This window comes from Salvelinus alpinus, chromosome 4 (assembly GCF_045679555.1).
Source record: "Salvelinus alpinus chromosome 4, SLU_Salpinus.1, whole genome shotgun sequence".
Lineage (NCBI taxonomy): Eukaryota > Metazoa > Chordata > Actinopteri > Salmoniformes > Salmonidae > Salvelinus > Salvelinus alpinus.
In genome coordinates this window covers 43,556,184-43,573,442 of record NC_092089.1, presented here as the reverse complement: position 1 = coordinate 43,573,442, position 17,259 = coordinate 43,556,184, and the positions used below count along the sequence as shown (strand labels likewise).

Here is a 17,259-nt window from a genome sequence, read left to right as displayed (position 1 = left end):
TTAAGTTCCCACCAATATCCAGCCACTTCCCACAGCCATTGAAGAGTGGGACAACATTCCACAGGCCACAATCAACAGCCTGATCAACTCTATGTGAAGGAGATGTGTGGCGCTGCATGAGGCAAATGGTGGTCACACCAGATACGGACTGGTTTTCTGATCCACGCACCTTTTTTTTTTTTTAAGGTATCTGTGACCACCAGATGCATATCTGTATTCCCAGTCATGTGAAATCCATAGATTAGGGCCTAATTCATTTATTTCAATTGACTGATTTCAAAATATGAACTGTAACTCAGTAAAATCTTTGAAATTGTTGCATGTTGCGTTCATATTTTGGTTCAGTATAGATAACTTGACCAGGTCTTGAAGTCGTCTAGGCTAGATAGTGCTAGCCTACTTATTTCGCGACCGTGGCAAAATTGGTTTGACATTGAATAGCCTCTCTGGAGCTAGTTAGGGACAGTCAATGAATTACACAATGGAAATGGGACAATTATTTACGTTGCACATCTTTTAGTTGTCTCATTAAATGCTTCCAATATTTGCATATGCAATTCTAAAATGTATAGTTGGTTTGACGTTTAAGTCATAGAAACTTGGCAGCATTGACAAACATTTTGTCCATGTACATTGTCATTTACTGATGGTCCCCAACTAGCCCCATAGGGATATTGAAAGTCAAACCAAATTGACCAAAGGCATTAAAATCAGCTTGTATGCAGCTGCGCTCCGAATTGATGATTACTTGGATGCTGACAGCTGTGGGCAGGATTGAAATAAACCCAAAAGGAAAACAGTACCCTTCATTCCATGACATACCATTTTTTCCTATCATCTCGCAAATCTCAGTTTTGGACAAGACTGACTTTATGACTCTTATCGATGCCACAATGCCATTTTCAAAACGAGAAATTGCTTTTTAGGGGCAGTCGCACTTTAAAGTTTTACATTCTATAGGCAACATACAATGTATTTTCAGCCATATTACTTATGTAGATTGGTTTTACTTTAGTTGCTTTTGACCAAATAATGACAACAACCTTAATTCATACAGCATAGGTAGTGCAATTCTTACCAGGATGTGGACTGTTGGCCCCACTGTCGACTTCATCTTTTACTTCAGCGTCCACCTCTTTATCTTCCTCCCTCTCCTCTTTCTCATCTTCCCTCTCTTCCTCCCTCTCCTCCCCGCCTGTCTCAATGTGGAGGTTGGCTGTGGGGCTGGTTGCCGTGGGGTACAAGGGGTCAAGGCTCTTCATCGCCCTGGGGATGCCATCGGAAGCCTGAGCGAAGACAGCATGTCACATTCTGTCATCTCCATAACTCATTTTATTCACACAGGTAGTTTAGAACAACAAAACACTAGACTACGAAGCTACCTTGTTGCCATGGCAGCGAGAGCATCCTTTCCTCTTGTGTCTGCGAAGCTTGGCATCATGGCTGGCACCATGACAGAGGCAGAAGCAGTCCTTTTCTGGCCAATCACACTCCTGTGAAGGAAGACAACCAGCCAAATCAGAATCATAATTGCAAACGCAATTAGAAATCAATAAACGACACAGACCACATTTCCTCAAACCTTGTAGATGCCATGAGAACCCATCTTTCTCCTCCGGCTGCGACCTGTCATTGGTGGAATCTCTTCTTCCTCTAGATCAGGGAGGGTCACTTCTTCAAAACCACCACTTGCCCCTCCCCCTGACCCCAAGCCAACACCCTCGCCTCCATCTATTCCGCCCCCTGCCTCCTCTGGCCAACAAGCCTCTTCAAACTGCCCTGGACGGGCTGAGGGTGGGCGGAGCTCGTCAAAGAATACCCAGAATTCCCCTTGCAAGTGGGTGTGGCCTTTCAGGAGGGAGGACATCTGTGCTTTAAGCTGTAGAAAACAGAGGTGGATTACACTGGTGATTTAACATTGGTTTACTGTGCTGACAACTAATGTGAATGGTGTAGAATACTGACATACCTCCTCTATGCTGGCAGGACTAAGGCCAGGTCCCCCCTGCAGAGCACGTACGATTTTCTGGTAGTGAGAAAGGTTTTCCCCAAAACTAATCTCCAGCTGCCTCAGGAAGCGCCGACTCCGCTCAAATGCCTGCTGCTCCTCAAACTGGACAGGACATAAAACATCATAGTCGAAGAGTATTAATGGCTTTATCAGCAGTGAGAACTTTGCAGATTCACTACAATGTGTTAGGCTACAAGACAAATAATAATTTTTGTTGAACATAATTATATATCAACACTAGAGGTCGACCGATTAAATCGGCATGGCCGATTAATTAAGGCCTATTTCAAGTTTATATCAATATTTAGCTAAAAGAAATCCAGGTTAGCAGGCAATATTAACCAGGTGAAATTGTGTCACTTCTCTTGCATTCATTGCACTCAGAGTCAGGGTATATGCAACAGTTTGGGCCGCCTGGCTCGTTGCGAACTAATTTGCCAGAATTTTACATAATTATGACATAACATTGAAGGTTGTGCAATGTAACAGCAATATTTAGACCTAGGGTTGCCACCCGTTCGATAAAATACGGAACGGCTCTGTATTTCACTGAAAGAATAAACGTTTTGTTTTCGAAATGATAGTTTCCGGATTTGACCATATTAATGACCAAAAGCTCGTATTTCGGTGTTTATTATATTATAATTAAGTCTATGATTTAATATTTGATAGAGCAGTCTGTCTGAGCAGTGGTAGGTGGCAGCAGGCTCATAAGAATTTATTCAAACTTTACTGCGTTTGCCAGCAGCTCTTAGCAATGCTTGATTCACACCGTTGTTTATGACTTCAAGCCTATCAACTACTGAGATTAGGCTGGCAATACTAAAGTACCGATTAGAACATCCAATAGTCAAAGGTATATGAAATACCAATGGTATAGAGAGAAATAGTCGACACGTCATAATTCCTATAACCTAAAACTTCTTAACTGGGAATATTGAACCACCAGCTTTCATATGTTCTGAGCAAGGAACTTAAACGTTAGCTTTTTTACATGGCACATATTGCACTTTTACTTTCTTCTCCAACACTGTGTTTTTGCATTATTTAAATCAAATTGAGCATGCTTCATTATTTATTTGAGACTAAATAGATTTTATTTATGTATTACATTAAGTTAAAATAAGTGTTCATTCAGTATTGTTGTAATTGTCATTATTACAAAAATATATTTAAAAAATCGTCCGATTAATTGGTATCGGCACTTTTTGGTCCTCCAATAATCGCTATCGGCGTTGAAAAATCATCCTCGGCCGACCTCTAGTGAACACTCTGTTACATTGGGCCTGATCCTTAATAAGCATCTATGAAAATATCCAATACGAAATGATAAGCGGCTGTGAAGTCATCCTTACCAGGCCACACTCCAAAGCCTGCTCCGGGAGGAGGAAGGCCGCAAAGTCTCTGAGGAGGTCTGGCCATTCCCCCAGGACAGGACGGAGCTGGGAGAAGAGCTCCACTGCGCTGCGCCCCTCACCCTCCTGCTCAAACTCATATAGCAGCCCCAAGAACTCCTCCACCTTACCAGGTACGCCCTGAAGGGCTTCCCGCACCTGAGGGAGGAAGACGGGTTCGAGAGTTAAAGTTAACCTTTTCTTTTTATTGGATAACTGCTACTAATGCTTTGCAACTTGTTGTGAAGTATGTCATTTAGAGTATGCTACCAGAGATTCAAAATCCACATTACAAAAAACACAATCCATTTTTGTTCCTTACCCTGTTGAGGTAGGCCTGTGCAAAGGCGATGTCCTTGCTCTCTCTGAGGGGGTCGTTGTCTAGAATGTGGTCATCATAGAGCAGCAGCAGCTTGGACGTGTCCTTACTGTCCCTCTCCGGACGACGACTACGCCTCAGACTGCGAGGAGGCCTGCCTCGCCCTGAGGGTACCCAACCACAGGAAAAGAGAGAAGATACAAAACAAGGATTAAAATCAGTACTTATATGGAAGTGAATACTTAGTAGACCATTTCTGAGAACATGAAAACATTTTGTAGTGGGTCTCCATCACCCCTAGACTGACCTCTGCCACGTCCAGCTCCCTTCCCACTGGCTCTGGGGGTTCCCTCCCCAGGGGGCACGTCCTCCTCTCCAGGGACCTTACTGACCCCGCCGTCCCCAGACTCCAGCCCCTCCCCCTTGGTGGGCCCCTCCTCCTCCTCAGAGTTCTCCTCCTGGGAGTTCTGGGAGACGGGGGAGTTGGGTGAGGTGGGGGAGTTTGGAGAGTTGTCCTCCTCAGAGTCACACAGCCTCCGCTCTGAGGCCAGCCATGTCAGCTTCTTCATGGTCTCCTGTGGGATGGATGGTGGGCGACCGTTAGCAGGCTTATGAAGAACTAATGAAGAGAATATTCTTAACTTTCTAGATATATTAAGGTAGAATGTTGTAAAAATAGAAACATTTGCTAGCTGTCTGAACAGGTAACCTTATGCTACTTTCATGCCAAAAAATTCACACTTAAACTTTTAAGTTACGTACCTGTAGCTCGGGCACTGAGAGAACAGACTCCTCTGAGGCTGATGACATCACTTCCTCTTCATCTTCATCCTGAGTAAGGTCATCAAAGTCTTCCTCTTCCTCCTCCTCCCCTTGCCTCTCCTGCTCTCCATCCCCGTCTTTCTCTCCATCCTTCTCTCCTCCTCCATTCTGTCCTCCATCTCTTTCTCCCTCTTCTTCCCCCTCTCCACTTCCCTTTCCATCTTCACCCTTCTCTCCGTTTCTCTCCTCCTCTCCCCCTCTTCCACTGTCTCCTTCTCTTTGGTCACCCTCTTCTCCACCATTCTTCTCTCCTCCTCCTCCTCCTCCAGTTTGTTCCTGTGCTACAGTCCTTCCACTCAGCATGCCCATGCCATGCACACCACAATCTCCCTCCTCTTCTTCCCTTCTCTCATCCTCTTCACCACAATTTCCCTCAGGTGGTATGTCAGGTATGTGCGTTGATGTAGCTGCCATGCACCACCTCTCTAGCCCCACCTCTCTCCTCTCTTCTTCTCCCCCTATCCTGTTATTCTCCACCCCATCCTCCCCTCCCTCCATTTCACCAACCATCATTCTCTCCAGGGCGTCAGCATGGCTTTCCAGGCTGGAGCAGGGGCTCCCAGAGGGTGACTCAGAAAGTGTCAGTAGAGGACCCTCCACATCCCCCCATCCCTCCTTCTCTTCCAGCTCCCCCTCTTCCCGTAATCCCTCCACCAATCGGTGCAGCTGCTCCTCTAAACTCGACCCGGAAGCATCTCCGCTGGTCAGAACACTGTTGCTGGGCAACCGGACACTCAGTGCCTGCTGGTAGCCCATTGTGCCATTAGGTAAAGTGGTGAGTGGCGAGATGCAGGAAGGTATGCCATTCGTTAACCCAGTAATATTGTGTTGGGGTGCAGGCGACAGACCAAACGGGAGGCTTTCAGACCGGTGAAACCCATTCTCTGAAGCATTGGATGACACGGACCCGTTTGAAACCAGGCAGTGTTTGGGCACCCATAGCATTTGCATAGAACCATGGGTCGCAGTTTGTACCAGTACATACTGGTCATTCTTAGGGGCTGAGAGGCTCTGGATGATTGACGGAGACATAATAGCATGGGAGCTGCTAGACTGGAGTGTGAAAGTGTCTGTATTAGTAATGTTCGGAGTGTATCCAGAAAGGTTTTGGGAGTAGGTTAAGGATGGGTCAAACCCAACTTCATCTTTGACCTCTGCATGGATTGGTTGCCCCCAGGTGCTGTTCTGATTGTCGAGGGAGGGGTCCATAGGGCTGGTTTTGATGCTAAGGGGAGGGGAGGGCGTGTGAGAGAAGAACACAGGGCTAGACTTTAGCTGGAGCCTGCTATCAGGAGGTGTGGGGGGATAGTTCAGGGAAACTTCCAAGCTGGGTGGGGCAGGCAGGAGGGGCCTGGGCAGAGTACGGGCGAGAGCTGCTCTGGTCTTAGCCTGAGTGTCCTGGTGGGAAGGGGTGGAGCGTGAGGGCCGCTTGGCCAATCTTGGAGCAGCACAGGCACGACGGGCTGAGTTAGTGACCAATGAGGGAGTACCACCATTCTCTGCTGGAAGAGCAAACAAGGGGGGTGGGGGTGATGGATTTGGGGTAGCCGGCTGGATGGGCAGCAGTTTGCGAAACGGTGCCCGGTAGGGTGTTTTTTTCTCTGTTTGATTGGGACTCGTTTGCATCACAAAGAGGGGGCCTCCCACCGGGATGGAGGGTAAGACCTGAACCAATGGCACTGCTCCATGGGCAGGAGTGACAGGAGCCTGGGACAATGGCAGGGCCCTTCGGATTGGAGTGCTGGGGGCCTTGGCCAATAGGATGACCCCTTGTGAGGGGATAGGTCCAGGAACATGGGCCAGAAAGCGAAGTGTATCTGGCAGGGCTTTGGCTAGGGGCGTAAGCGGGGCAGAATGGGTGAAAGCGTAGAAGGGACGAGGTTTAGGGGCGATGGGTGGGCGCTCGCCTTTGTAGTTCATGCAGGGGTGTAGGCGTAGGATGACATTTCTAGGGAGAGATGGGGGATATCGCGTCCCATTGGCGAACGTGTAAGGAGGTGCTGGAGGAGGTGGAGGTATTCTGGATGGGGATTTCCCATGTGGTTTATTATACTCCATCACCGCCCTGTGGATGAATGGTAGACTCTTCTGTAGAGGAGAAACCATTTACATAGGAATTAGTACCTATTAGTAGTAAAAGGGAAGTAAAATGGAGAATTACATTTTCTCTGATAAGTAAATACTGAGAGTGGTGGTAGGTGAGTTTGTACCCGTAGCCAGTTGGGCATGACAGACATCTCTCTCTCCACTGGGGGGCGCTCCTCCCCTGGCATCACCCTGCCACAGGTCTCCTGCATGGCAGGAACTATGTTGTGCTGACAGTACAACTGAGAAGAAAATAACAGATAAAGCCCAACATGGAAATAGGTGATAACATCAAGGCATGATCAAAACATTGAGAAAGACTGTGATAAGCATTAATGAGTTGTGAGGTCCACACCTTGATAGCGTTGTCAGATGTCTTGTGGCCACACAGCTCCTTGACACGGGAGCGTAGCTGGTCCTGCTTCTTGGTACGGATGAGGTAGCGACACATGAGCTGGTAGGGGAGCTCTGTCTGGCTGAAGTGCTTCAACCCAAGTACAATGAGCCTGGAACAAAAATCCACATTGCGAGTAAATATCTAGTCTTGAGTCTAACATTCAAACATGCGAGGAGAAATTTGATGCTTGGTTGTAGGAATAAAGATGACATAGGCCCTCATAGTTCCAACTATGTCGGTGAATGGTCATTGAATGAGTTTGGAGATAGCTAGAGAGAGACCCTCTTTTCAGCAAAGGGTAACACACCTTCAAGTGTTAATATTCAGCTCAATACTGACCAGGCAACTCACTGACAAAATACTCACGTTTGGCATGGCTATTTTTGACCAGGGACTGTGTGTAAAATGAGGATTGTTTTTTTAACAGGTTGTTTTTGTTTGTTAACATGAGCTCCTGTGGAGTTTGTGTCCCCACACAGGATGTGCAGCATGTGTAAACGTGTGTGTGTGTGTGTGTGCACGTGTACCTGTCCTCTCCACGTGTGTAGAAGTTGTTCTTGGTGCGTGGAGGGTGCAGTGCGGGGTCCAGGCTGCAGTGGGGAAGGAGCTCTGGGTAGAGGAAGATGGAGCGGGTGGCGAGCAGCCAGGCCGTCTCAGCATGCAGCAGAGGGTATGTACGCACTGCAGGGACAACCAAACACTTACACGCAATTCACAAAACCCACCCTCTGACACACATAGATAACACAAAACAGCTACACACACAGGCTATCAATACCATCTTTAGTACATACAATTCAGACTCTCACATCTTCACATTACATATGAACCACACACACACCAGACCTCCCAGTTCATTACCATTGTTAGAGCGTGTTTGAGGCCTGGCAGGGGGGGTTGGAGGAGAAGGAGCGGATGGCGAGACAGAGCTCTCCTGCTCCTGGACCAGAGACAGCGCCCCCTGGAGGTTACAGGCCCTGAAGATGCTGCTGAAGCCTGGGTCCCGGACTGACCTGATCGCCTCCTCACGCTGGGCAAACGTCTGGAGCTCCTCCTGAGTGGGAGGCACACAGAGACTAGGACTTGAGAAGGAGATATATATATATATACAGTGGGGAGAACAAGTATTTGATACACTGCCGATTTTGCAGGTTTTCCTACTTACAAAGCATGTAGAGGTCTGTAATTTTTATCATAGGTACACTTCAACTGTGAGAGACGGAATGTAAAACAAAAATCCAGAAAATCACATTGTATGATTTTTAAGTAATTAATTTGCATTTTATTGCATGACATAAGTATTTGATCACCTACCAACCAGTAAGAATTCCGGCTCTCACAGACCTGTTAGTTTTTCTTTAAGAAGCCCTCCTGTTCTCCACTCATTACCTGTATTAACTGCACCAGTTTGAACTCGTTACCTGTATAAAAGACACCTGTCCACACACTCAATCCAACAGACTCCAACCTCTCTACAATGGCCAAGACCAGAGAGCTGTGTAAGGACATCAGGGATAAAATTGTAGACCTGCACAAGGCTGGGATGGGCTACAGGACAATAGGCAAGCAGCTTGGTGAGAAGGCAACAACTGTTGGCGCAATTATTAGAAAATGGAAGAAGTTCAAGATGACGGTCAATCACCCTCGGTCTGGGGCTCCATGCAAGATCTCACCTCGTGGGGCATCAATGATCATGAGGAAGGTGAGGGATGAGCCCAGAACTACACGGCAGGACCTGGTCAATGACCTGAAGAGAGCTGGAACCACAGTCTCAAAGAAATTCATTAGTAACACACTACGCCGTCATGGATTAAAATCCTGCAGCGCACGCAAGGTCCCCCTGCTCAAGCCAGCGCATGTCCAGGCCCGTCTGAAGTTTGCCAATGACTATCTGGATGATCCAGAGGAGGAATGGGAGAAGGTCATGTGGTCTGATGAGACAAAAATAGAGCTTTTTGGTCTAAACTCCACTCGCCGTGTTTGGAGGAAGAAGAAGGATGAGTACAACCCCAAGAACACCATCCCAACTGTGAAGCATGGAGGTGGAAACATCATTCTTTGGGGATGCTTTTCTGCAAAGGGGACAGGACGACTGCACCGTATTGAGGGGAGGATGGATGGGGCCATGTATCGCGAGATCTTGGCCAACAACCTCCTTCCCTCAGTAAGAGCATTGAAGATGGGTCGTGGCTGGGTCTTCCAGCATGACAACGACCCGAAACACACAGCCAGGGCAACTAAGGAGTGGCTCCGTAAGAAGCATCTCAAGGTCCTGGAGTGGCCTAGCCAGTCTCCAGACCTGAACCCAATAGAAAATCTTTGGAGGGAGCTGAAAGTCCGTATTGCCCAGCGACAGCCCCAAAACCTGAAGGATCTGGAGAAGGTCTGTATAGAGGAGTGGGCCAAAATCCCTGCTGCAGTGTGTGCAAACCTGGTCAAGAACTACAGGAAACGTATGATCTCTGTAATTGCAAACAAAGGTTTCTGTACCAAATATTAAGTTCTGCTTTTCTGATGTATCAAATACTTATGTCATGCAATAAAATGCAAATTCATTACTTAAAAATCATACAATGTGATTTTCAGGATTTTTGTTTTAGATTCCGTCTCTCACAGTTGAAGTGTACCTATGATAAGAATTACAGACCTCTATATGCTTTGTAAGTAGGAAAACCTGCAAAATCGGCAGTGTATCAAATACTTGTTCTCCCCACTGTATATAAAAATTAGGGCGGATTTCAAGTTTTCATAACAAACGGAAATCTTTTTTTTTTTTTTTTTACACCTTTATTTAACTAGGCAAGTCAGTTAAGAACACATTCTTATTTTCAATGACGGCCTAGGAACGGTGGGTTAACTGCCTTGTTCAGGGGCAGAACGACAGATTTTTACCTTGTCAGCTCAGGGATTCAATCCTGCAACCTTACGGTTAACTAGTCCAACGCTCTAACCACGAATGCAGTAAGAAGCCAAGGTAAGTTGCTAGCTAGCATTAAACTTATCTTATAAAAAACAATCATAATCACTAGTTAACTACACACGGTTCAAATCAAATCAAATCAAATTTTATTAGTCACATACACATGGTTAGCAGATGTTAATGCGAGTGTAGCGAAATGCTTGTGCTTCTAGTTCCGACAATGCAGTAATAACCAACAAGTAATCTAACCTAACAATTCCACAACTACTACCTTATACACACACAAGTGTAAAGGGATAAAGAATATGTACATAAAGATATATGAATGAGTGGTGGTACAGAACGGCATAGGCAAGATGCAGTAGATGGTATAGAGTACGGTATATACATATGAGATGAGTACTGTAGGGTATGTAAACATAAAGTGGCATAGTTTAAAGTGGCTAGTGGTACATGTATTACATAAAGATGGCAAGATGCAGTAGATGATATAGAGTACAGTATATACATATGAGATGGGTAATGTAGGGTATGTAAACATTATATTAAGTGGCATTGTTTAAAGTGGCTAGTGGTACATTTTTACATAGTTTCCATCAATTCCCATTTTTAAAGTGGCTGGAGTTGAGTCAGTATGTTGGCAGCGGCCGCTAAATGTTAGTGGTGGCTGTTTAACAGTCTGATGGCCTTGAGATAGAAGCTGTTTTTCAGTCTCTCGGTCCCTGCTTTGATGCACCTGTACTGACCTCGCCTTCTGGATGATAGCGGGGTGAACAGGCAGTGGCTTGGGTGGTTGTTGTCCTTGATGATCTTTATGGCCTTCCTGTGACATCGGGTGGTGTAGGTGTCCTGGAGGGCAGGTAGTTTGCCCCCGGTGATGCGTTCTGCAGACCTCACTACCCTCTGGAGAGCCTTACGGTTGTGGGCGGAGCAGTTGCCGTACCAGGCGGTGATACAGCCCGACAGGATGCTCTCGATTGTGCATCTGTAGAAGTTTGTGAGTGCTTTTGGTGACAAGCCGAATTTCTTCAGCCTCCTGAGGTTGAAGAGGCGCTGCTGCGCCTTCTTCACGACGCTGTCTGTGTGGGTGGACCAATTCAGTTTGTCCGTGATGTGTACACCGAGGAACTTAAAACTTTCCACCTTCTCCACTACTGACCCGTCGATGTGGATAGGGGGGTGCTCCCTCTGCTGTTTCCTGAAGTCCACAATCATCTCCTTTGTTTTGTTGACGTTGAGTGTGAGGTTATTTTCCTGACACCACACTCCGAGGGCCCTCACCTCCTCCCTGTAGGCCGTCTCGTCGTTGTTGGTAATCAAGCCTACCACTGTAGTGTCATCCGCAAACTTGATGATTGAGTTGGAGGCGTGCATGGCCACGCAGTCGTGGGTGAACAGGGAGTACAGGAGAGGGCTCAGAACGCACCCTTGTGGGGCCCCAGTGTTGAGGATCAGCGGGGTGGAGATGTTGTTACCTACCCTCACCACCTGGGGGCGGCCCGTCAGGAAGTCCAGGACCCAGTTGCACAGGGCGGGGTCGAGACCCAGGGTCTCGAGCTTGATGACGAGTTTGGAGGGTACTATGGTGTTAAATGCTGAGCTGTAATCGATGAACAGCATTCTCACATGGGTATTCCTCTTGTCCAGATGGGTTAGGGCAGTGTGCAGTGTGGTTGCGATTGCGTCGTCTGTGGACCTATTGGGTCGGTAAGCAAATTGGAGTGGGTCTAGGGTGTCCGGTAGGGTGGAGGTGATATGGTCCTTGACTAGTCTCTCAAAGCACTTCATGATGACGGAAGTGAGTGCTACGGGGCGGTAGTCGTTTAGCTCAGTTACCTTAGCTTTCTTGGGAACAGGAACAATGGTGGCCCTCTTGAAGCATGTGGGAACAGCAGACTGGGATAAGGATTGATTGAATATGTCCGTAAACACACCAGCCAGCTGGTCTGCGCATGCTCTGAGGACGCGGCTGGGAATGCCGTCTGGGCCTGCAGCCTTGCGAGGGTTAACACGTTTAAATGTTTTACTCACCTCGGCTGCAGTGAAGGAGAGCCCGCAGGTTTTGGTAGGGGGCCGTGTCAGTGGCACTGTATTGTCCTCAAAGCGGGCAAAAAAGTTGTTTAGCCTGTCTGGGAGCAAGACATCCTGGTCCGCGACGGGGCTGGTTTTCTTTTTGTAATCCGTGGTTGACTGTAGACCCTGCCACATACCTCTTGTGTCTGAGCTGTTGAATTGCGACTCGATTTTGTCTCTGTACTGGGACTTAGCCTGTTTGATTGCCTTGCGGAGAGAATAGCTACACTGTTTGTATTCGGTCATGCTTCCGGTCATCTTGCCCTGGTTAAAAGCAGTGGTTCGCGCTTTCAGTTTCACGCGAATGCTGCCGTCAATCCACGGTTTCTGGTTTGGGAATGTTTTAATCGTTGCTGTGGGTACGACATCGTCAATGCACTTCCTAATGAACTCGCTCACCGAATCAGCATATTCGTCAATATTGTTGTTGGACGCAATGCGGAACATATTCCAATCCGCGTGATCGAAGCAGTCTTGAAGCGTGGAATCAGATTGGTCGGACCAGCGTTGAACAGACCTGAGCGCGGGAGCTTGTTGTTTTAGTTTCTGTTTGTAGGCCGGAATCAACAAAATGGAGTCGTGGTCAGCTTTTCCGAAAGGGGGGCGGGGGAGGGCCTTATATGCGTCGCGGAAATTAGTATAACAATGATCTAGGGTTTTTCCAGCCCTGGTAGCACAATCGATATGCTGATAGAATTTAGGGAGTTTTGTTTTTAGATTAGCCTTGTTAAAATCCCCAGCTACGATGAATGCAGCCTCAGGGTGTGTGGTTTCCAGTTTACAAAGAGTCAGATAAAGTTCGTTCAGGGCCATCGATGTGTCTGCTTGGGGGGGAATATATACGGCTGTGATTATGATTGAAGAGAATTCCCTTGGTAGATAATGCGGTCGACATTTTATTGTGAGGAGTTCTAGATCAGGTGAACAGAATGACTTGAGTTCCTGTGTGTTGTTATGATGATCACACCACGTCTCGTTAATCATAAGGCATACCCCCCCGCCCCTCTTCTTACCAGAAAGATGTTTGTTTCTGTCGGCGCGATGCATGAAGAAACCAGCTGGCTGCACCGACTCCGTTAGCGTCTCTTGAGTTAGCCATGTTTCCGTGAAGCAGAGCACGTTGCAATCCCTGATGTCTCTCTGGAATGCTACCCGTGCTCGGATTTCATCAACTTTATTGTCAAGAGACTGGACATTGGCGAGTAGTATGCTAGGGAGTGGAGCGCGATGTGCCCGTCTCCGAAGCCTGGCCAGGAGACCGCCTCGTTTGCCCCTTTTACGGCGTCGCACAGGGTCGCCGGCTGGGATCAGATCCATTGTATTGGGTGGAAGGCAAAACACTGGATCCGTTTCGGGAAAGTCATATTCCTGGTAGGAACGATGATGAGTTGACGTTAATCGTATATTCAGTAGTTCCTCCCGACTGTATGTAATGAAACCTAAGATTACCTGGGGTACCGATGTAAGAAATAACACATAAAAAAACAAAATACTGCATATTTTCCAAGGAACGCGAAGCGAGGCGGCCATCTCGTTTCGGCGCCGGATGTAGGACGGTTGATGATATTACTAGTTTATCTAGCGTGTCCTGCGTTGCATATAATCGATACGGTGTGCATTCGCGAAAAAGGACTGTCGTTGCTCCAACGTGTACCTAACCATAAACATCACTGCCTTTCTTAAAATCAATAAACAATTATATATTTTTAAACCTGCATATTTAGTTAATATTGCCTGCTAACATGAATTTCTTTTAACTAGGGAAATTGTGTCACTTCTCTGGCGTTCTGTGCAAGCAGAGTCAGGGTATATGCAGCAGTTTGGACCGCCTGGCTCATTGCGAACTGTGTGAAGACTATTTCTTCCTAACAAAGACAGCCAACTTCGCCAAACAGGGGATGGTTTAACAAAAGCGCATTTGCGAAAAAAAGCACAATCGTTGCACGACTGTACCTAACCATAAACATCAATGCCTTTCTTAAAATCAATACACAGAAGTATACATTTTTAAACCTGCATATTTAGCTAAAAGAAATCCAGGATAGCAGGCAATATTAATCAGGTGAAATTGTGTCAGGGTATATGCAACAGTTTGGGCTGCCTGGCTCGTTGCGAACTAATTTGCCAGAATTTTACGTAATTATGACATAACATTGAATGTTGTGCAATGTAACAGCAATATTTAGACTTATGGATGCCACCCGTTAGATAAAATACGGAACGGTTCCGTATTTCACTGAAAGAATAAACGTTTCGTTTTTGAAATGATAGTTTCCGGATTCGACCATATTAATGACCAAAGGCTTGTATTTCTGTGTTATTATGTTATAATTAAGTCTATGATTTGATATTTGATAGAGCAGTCTGACTGAGCGATGGTAGGCAGCAGCAGGCTCGTACGCATTCATTCAAACAGCACTTCCGTGCGTTTTGCCAGTAGCTCTTCGCAAGACTTCAAGCCTATCAACTCCCGAGATTAGGCTGGTGTAATCGATGTGAAATGGCTAGGTAGTTAGCGGGGTGCGCGCTAATAGCGTTTCAATTGGTGACGTCACTCGCTCTGAGACTTGGAGTAGTTGTTCCCCTTGCTCTGCAAGGGCCGCGGCTTTTGTGGAGCGATGGTTCGAGCCCAGGTAGGGGCGAGGAGAGGGATGGAAGCTATACTGTTACACTGGCAATACTAAAGTGCCTATACGAACATATATGTATATGTATATGAAATACAAATGGTAGAGAGAAATAGTCCTATAATTCCTATAATAACTACAACCTAAAACTTCTTACCTGGGAATATTGAAGAGTCATGTTAAAAGGAACCACCAGCTTTCATGTTCTCATGTTCTGAGCAAGGAACTTAAACGTTAGCTTTTTTACATGGCACATATTGCACTTTTACTTTCTTCTCCAACACTTTGTTTTTGCATTATTTAAACCAAATTGAAGATGTTTCATTATTTATTTGAGGCTAAATTGATTTGATTTTATTGATGTATTATATTAAAGTTAAAATAAGTGTTCATGCAGTATTGTTGTAATTGTCATTATTACAAATAAACTAATAAAAAAATCGTTTTTTAAAAATCGGCCAATTAATCGGTATCGGCTTTTTCTGGTCATCCAATAATCGGTATCGGCGTTGAAAAATCATAATCAGTCGACCTCTATATATATATATATATATATATAGAGAGAGAGAGCGAGAATCAGTAACTCACCAGGTATTGTTTGGTGGTGTGGGCCTTGTGGTGCAAGGCCTCCACAGGGCTGCACAGCAGGTGCACCTGGGTCAGCAGCTGTATGTGCTGAACAGAGACAGACAAAACAGGCAAGGGGGGGTGGGGGTCAGTGAGTCTAACAGTGTCATGTGTCAATATTTCAACAATTAGAAAATAATAAAAATTATTGGTGTCAATAATAAGGCAACTTTGAAAATCGAAATGTTATATTCCACCAACTTCAGTTCCTCAGCTAAGTTTTACGAGCGGGCCAACCTACCTGTTGGACTTGCTGCTGCAGCTGGAGTTTCTGGGTGTGGTCGAGCATGAGGACGGGGCAGGGCAGAGGTGGCAGCAGCACCATGGGGGGTGATACCGTGACGGTGGGGGTGGAACGGCCAGGGGTCTCCTGGAGGGCTCTCCTCTGCTGCAGAGCCTCCATCTGCTCCCTCACAGTACGCCGCCTCTCTGTTAGCATGTTAGCCAGTGGCTCCTGAAACCTGCAGAGATCAGAGGGCAGGGGTCAGGAAAGGGAATAATAATCATATTGATGACATAATAATACGTTCAACTTTTATAGCACTTCATTGCATAAATCATCTCAGAGTGCTTTAAAGCATAAAAAAGACAAGCAATTTAGAAAAACATCATTCATGAGATGGAAGGTCCTGAGAGGGTGGGGAAAGTTCATGGCTTGAGTGGTCATCGGAGAAAGGTGGTCGTAAGGGGAGAGCAAGCAAAGATGGCCAGGCAGGCAGCACTGTGTCATCAAGGTGTCTCACAGTCCCTCCCGTCTGTGTGGCTTCTCCATAGTAGGGCTCGGATGAAGTTTGAGCTCAGCTACTGCAGTTTATGGACTCCGTAGTAACGTTAGGTGTCGCTAGCTAGCTACTCCTTCACTACTACCAAAATTAAGTACCCATTGGGTGAATCTAAGATAGTCATGTGGCGCCAGAAAGCGCACCACATTTCAATAACAATTTAAGAGTAGCCTTGTCGGGAGTAGTCCTCCCTACGATCCTCAACACTGCACACCTCTGCTGTGCCGTCTTGCTTTCAGGTTTCTCTCCATCCCAAACCTCTGGACACTGGTATTCGATTATGGTCATTTAGCAGGCTTTATCACCAAAAATATCAGTACGTGGCCCATGTGGGAGATGGGACTGAAGACACACTTGACTGGAATTATACTGAACAAAAATATAAAAACTCAACATGCAACAATTTCAAAGATTTTACTGAGTGACTGTTCAAAGAAGGAAATCAGTCAATAAAAATTAACGAATTCTGCCCTAATCTATGGATTTCACATGACTGGGCAGGGGCACAGCCATGGGTGGGCATAGGCTCACCCACTGGGGAGCCAGGCCCAGCCAATCAGAATACATTTTCCCCCACAAAAGGGCTTTATTACAGACAGAAATACTCCTCAGTTTCACCAGCTGTCCGGGTGGCTGGTCTCAGACGATCCCGCAGGTGAAGAAGCCGCATTTGAAGGTCCTGAGCTGGCGTGGTTACACGTGGTCTGTAGTTGTGAGGCCAGTTGGACATACTGACAAATTCTCTAAAACGACATAGCTTATGGTAGAGAAATGAATGGTAACCACGCCAGCTCAGGATGGTAGAGAAAATCAATTCACAGCTCTGGTGGACATTCCTGCAGTCGGCATGCCAATTGCATGCTCCCTCAAAACTTGAGACATCTGTGGCATTGTGTTGTGTGACAAAACTGCACATTTTAGAGTGGCCTTTTATTGTCCCCAGCACACGGGGCACCTGTGTAATGTTCATACTGTTTAATCAGCTTCTTGATATGCCACACTGGTCAGGTGGATGGATTATCTTGGCAATGGAGAAATGCTCACTAACAGGGATGTAAACACATTTGTGCACACAATTTGAGAGAAATAATTTCTTTGTGCATATGGAACATTTCTGGGATCTTTTATTTCAGCTCATGAAACATGGGAGCAACACTTTACATGTTGCGTTTTTATTTTTGTTCAGTATATGTTTGGATTAT

At 46.3% G+C, this 17,259-nt stretch overlaps 1 protein-coding gene across 3 annotated transcripts in view; it reads right to left on the bottom strand.

The window, feature by feature from the left end:
- The window catches only part of gon4lb (gon-4 like b), a 33,071-nt gene that overhangs the window by 1,795 nt on the left and 14,017 nt on the right, over nt 1-17,259 (bottom strand). For all 3 annotated transcript variants that reach the window (XM_071397393.1, XM_071397390.1, XM_071397391.1), the window contains exons 15-28: nt 15,517-15,736; nt 15,237-15,323; nt 7,890-8,082; nt 7,556-7,709; nt 6,987-7,137; nt 6,757-6,873; nt 4,487-6,634; nt 4,032-4,299; nt 3,728-3,888; nt 3,367-3,564; nt 1,970-2,113; nt 1,583-1,879; nt 1,383-1,493; nt 1,079-1,286 (exon numbers count right to left, since the gene is read on the bottom strand). In XM_071397393.1, the coding sequence (XP_071253494.1) occupies nt 1,079-1,286; nt 1,383-1,493; nt 1,583-1,879; nt 1,970-2,113; nt 3,367-3,564; nt 3,728-3,888; nt 4,032-4,299; nt 4,487-6,634; nt 6,757-6,873; nt 6,987-7,137; nt 7,556-7,709; nt 7,890-8,082; nt 15,237-15,323; nt 15,517-15,736 (4,457 nt within the window). The remainder of the gene's footprint in view (nt 1-1,078; nt 1,287-1,382; nt 1,494-1,582; nt 1,880-1,969; nt 2,114-3,366; nt 3,565-3,727; nt 3,889-4,031; nt 4,300-4,486; nt 6,635-6,756; nt 6,874-6,986; nt 7,138-7,555; nt 7,710-7,889; nt 8,083-15,236; nt 15,324-15,516; nt 15,737-17,259) is intronic.